This window comes from Nanorana parkeri, unplaced genomic scaffold (genome assembly GCF_000935625.1).
Source record: "Nanorana parkeri isolate BGI_ZX_2015 unplaced genomic scaffold, ASM93562v1 scaffold2897, whole genome shotgun sequence".
Taxonomy (NCBI): Eukaryota; Metazoa; Chordata; class Amphibia; order Anura; family Dicroglossidae; genus Nanorana; species Nanorana parkeri.
In genome coordinates, this window is record NW_017309165.1 from 78,433 (window position 1) to 82,808 (window position 4,376).

Here is a 4,376-nt window from a genome sequence, read left to right on the forward strand (position 1 = left end):
CATCATGAGGAGGGGTGGCGAGTATACCTTCCTGGGGTGGGCTGTCATCAGACACTGTCATGTGACCTCAGTGGGCAGGCCTCTCCTGTACTGGTGCCTGGAAGAATAGCCAGTGTTTCCAGGTAGGGGGAACACAGGACACATACCCCTCCCCCACAATGCAATGCTCTTGTGTGCGGCCCCCCCTGTTCCCCCCCTGGGGGGGGGGGGGTGTTCATGCGGTCCTTCAGTGGGAATTGTGTAGCCCAGCTCCCCCTGAACAGAGGTCTCTTGTATATATGTGTATACAGTATATCTGGCTTCATGCGTGCCTCGTATAACTCCGCCTACCTCTTGTCTCAGCCATACGACGAGGAGGAGGAGGAAGACGATGAGGATGATGAGGACAGTGAAGAGGATTCCGAGGATGATGAGGATATGCAGGACATGGATGAGATGAATGATTATAACGAGTCTCCAGATGACGGTGAGATTGAGGTCAGTGAAGACTCCCGTCGCGTGTATTGTGTCAGCCCGAGCGCTCCGCCTAGAAGTGACCCCGGACCAAATATACTGAAGACTTATCACTGGGACCGTCTATTATTATGTTCCCAATCCGTGTCCTGAGAGACCTACCCCGTGCCTGGATTTCCCCCCGAAAAATATCAGAGCACTTCCTGTGTATAGGTACTCCTTATATCAGAGCACTTTCTGCGCCTAGGTACTCCTGATATCGGAGCACTTCCTGTGTGTAGGTACTCCTGATATCGGAGCACTTCCTGTGTGTAGGTACTCCTGATATCGGAGCACTTCCTGTGTGTAGGTACTCCTGATATCGGAGCACTTCCTGTGTGTAGGTACTCCTGATATCGGAGCACTTCCTGTGTGTAGGTACTCCTGATATCGGAGCACTTCCTGTGTATAGGCACTCCTGATATCCGAGCACTTCCTGTGTATAGGCACTCCTGATATCCGAGCACTTCCTGTGCCTAGAAACTTTAATCCCCCCCACTTTCTCTGTGCACACAACCCAGTGATCCTTGCCCGGGGCCCAGACCTCAGACATGGCCCCCTTTTCCTGCTAACCCAATGGGGCTTGGACCTGGGGCAGGGGGACTGTCTGTACCCCATATTGGCGGTCCTGCGTACAGCACATTCCACTTCCTCATCAGAGTTCCCCCTCCTGGGGCCCCGGGATCTTCCACACCTGTCTACTGCCCAGGCCAAGCTGTGTATACCTAAAGCTGGAATTTTGATTAGAACCGAGGGTGACCCCGTCAGTACAACCCGGGTGGACTATTGTCAGCCAAATAGTGACTGCGTCCAATCAGATGCAGCCATTGGTCAGGTGTTCAGACAGCCGCGGGTGTCAGAATACAATCGCCTGGCAGGGGAGATTCCTCCACCCACCCTGATTGCAGTCATGTGACCTCAAACATCCAGCCCCTGAATGTTTCCTTCTGTCCTGCAGGCCGACATGGAGGGAGCTGAGCAGGACCAGGACCAGTGGATGATCTGATCGGTCGAGGCCTCGGACCGTCTACTACTACTACTACTCCCATCTTCTCATCCGCCAAGAGCCGCTTGTAAATGTATTTATATTGTAGATGATGGCGGAGGATGTGATCTGGAGGGGGGGTTCGTTTTCTGTGAAAATGAGAGAAGAGATTTTATACAGCGCAGAGTCAACTCCATTGGTGATCCCTGTGAGGGGGAGGGGCTTTATCCTCCATGCCTTGATGGGGAGGGGCTTTCTCCTGCATACTCTCGAGGAGGGAGGGGCTTTCTCCTCCATGCTCTGAGGTGCGAGGGGCTTTCTCCTCCATGCTCTGAGGTGCGAGGGGCTTTATCCTCCATGCTCTGAGGTGGGAGGGGCTTTATCCTCCATGCCTTGAGGGGGAGGGGCTTTCTCCTCCATGCTCTGAGGTGGGAGGGGCTTTCTTCTCCGTGCTCTGAGGTGGGAGGGGCTTTCTCGTCTGAGGTGGGAGGGGCTTTCTCGTCTGAGGTGGGAGGGGCTTTCTCGTCTGAGGTGGGAGGGGCTTTCTCGTCTGAGGTGGGAGGGGCTTTCTCGTCTGAGGTGGGAGGGGCTTTCTCGTCTGAGGTGGGAGGGGCTTTCTCGTCTGAGGTGGGAGGGGCTTTCTCGTCTGAGGTGGGAGGGGCTTTCTCGTCTGAGGTGGGAGGGGCTTTCTCGTCTGAGGTGGGAGGGGCTTTCTCGTCTGAGGTGGGAGGGGCTTTCTCGTCTGAGGTGGGAGGGGCTTTCTCGTCTGAGGTGGGAGGGGCTTTCTCGTCTGAGGTGGGAGGGGCTTTCTCGTCTGAGGTGGGAGGGGCTTTCTCGTCTGAGGTGGGAGGGGCTTTCTCGTCTGAGGTGGGAGGGGCTTTCTCGTCTGAGGTGGGAGGGGCTTTCTCGTCTGAGGTGGGAGGGGCTTTCTCGTCTGAGGTGGGAGGGGCTTTCTCCTCTGAGGTGGGAGGGGCTTTCTCCATCTGTATCACACCTGTCAGTATTGTTGCGTCATCTGCGGACGGGAATTTTTTATTTTTTTTTGTTGAAACCGGAAATAAATATTGTTTTATCAAATTTGTTTGGACTTCATATAAATCTCTTCCCGCCTCCTGCACATCACTATTGGTCAGCCTGACCACCAATCACGTATAGCGAATAAGTGGGGGGGAGGGGGCTGTAGCTAGTGCATGGTGCTAGAGGAAAGAGCTGCCAGAGGATTGAAATGCATTTTGTGCGATGGCTAGTTTTATGTAAAAGGCACAGGAGGGGAATGTGGTCTGGGGTGGCCTTCACTTTCTGCTAAGCAGCAATGACATCATTACTGTGGGAGGGGCCAAGCAGGCTCCACCCACTACAGGCTGCCTGCACAAACTACAGGAGGGGGGCGGAGACAATACCAATCACCCCGCACAAGGAGAGAGAACTGAAGAAGTGGCTTAGAGGACCCAGAAACATCTTGAACAAGTGCAGCTCAATATAACCAATTACTGCTAATTGAGGAGGGAAGACTGAAAATAAAAAAGTAAACGCAAAATCATTTTTTAACCTCTTGCCGTCCGCCCGTAGTAAAAAAACGGACGGACGGCACTGCAGCATCTGCGGGTTGCCGTCTCCAGACGGCAATTTTTTTCTGCTCGCGCGCGCCCCCTAGCGGGCACGCACGGGCAGAAAAGACCCGCTAAATGCACACACCCGTTACCGGGTGTTTACTGGAGAGGGGGGAATCCCTGCAGGGAGCCGTGAGAGACAGTCACGGCTCTCTGCAGGGATAGATCGAGAAGTGAGCGAGCACCGGTATGTGTTCCCTCACTTCCCGATCTACTGAGCCGACCTGTGACAGTCTCATTGTCACAGGTCGGCTAGAACTATGAGGTCAGTGATTTTCACTCACCTCATAGTTCTTCTTTTAAGGAGAACTCTGAGGTCAGGGCTTTTTCCCCATAGTTCTCCTTAGGGTAAAGGGGGGACACAAACTAGCGTCCTCCCGTCACCCTAAGCTCAGTATACTGCGAGCTACTGAGACGCCGCAGTATACCGCGAGCTGCTGCTCGCGGTATACTGACACGCTGAAGCAGATCCCGTCATTTGTCCCGGGATCCGCTCAGCTGCGTGACTGACAGCTGGCTTTGCCTATCTAGAGGCCTCCTCCAGCGCTGACTGGCGGAACGGGAGGGGGGAATCCAGCCCCTCCCCTGTCACGGCAGAGAGCCACTTGAATTCTGGGGTGTTAGACCCCCCCCCCCATGGCAGTGATGGAACCTTTCTGAGCCCGAGTGCCCAAACCAGATCACTAAACCAACTTATGTGTGTGTCAAGGATTCCAGAAAACACTTCAAACGAACAAAAATACGATACAAGAGGATTTCCCTCCCCCGCTGAGTCACGTGTGCTGTGCTAATGGGTGACGTGTTGCATTGCCGTGTGCTACCAAGGTACATGTCACGCAGCACACTGCAATGGAACAGACTCTCTACTGCTCGGAGTCAGTGGTGGAGCGCCAGGGCCCAGGTGCAGCTGCGACCCCGGTAGTTCTGCCACTGACTCCGAGCTGTAGAGAAACTTAGTCATCTCAGCAAATGCATTATATAAACCGCCAACTATAGAGGACTACAAATCCCAGCAGTACATTACACAGCAAGGCAGAATACCATCAGGTATAGAGGACTACAAATCTCAGTAATACGTTATACAGTAATGCAGAATGATATAAGGCTGCATACTCTGTGTTGCTCCGGGGTGGCGGCCTGATGTCTGCAGGGTCCCTGGAGGGCTGTATAGGCTCCTGTGCAGCTCTCAGTGGGTCTGTGCGGGCTCTCAGGGGGGACTGTGTGGCTCTCAGGGGGTCTGTGGGGCTCTCAGGTGGTCTGTGCGGCTCCTAGAGGGGTCTGTGGCAGCT

General features: G+C 54.3%; 1 protein-coding gene across 1 annotated transcript in view; it reads left to right on the forward strand.

The window, feature by feature from the left end:
- ANAPC15 (anaphase promoting complex subunit 15) overlaps positions 1 to 1,682 on the forward strand; it is a 3,600-nt gene extending 1,918 nt beyond the window's left edge. Inside the window, exons 4-5 of the mRNA XM_018574359.1 lie at positions 343 to 498; positions 1,451 to 1,682. Of these exons, the coding sequence (XP_018429861.1) occupies positions 343 to 498; positions 1,451 to 1,498 (204 nt within the window). The 3' untranslated portion in view covers positions 1,499 to 1,682. The remainder of the gene's footprint in view (positions 1 to 342; positions 499 to 1,450) is intronic.
- The last annotated feature ends 2,694 nt before the right edge of the window (positions 1,683 to 4,376 follow it).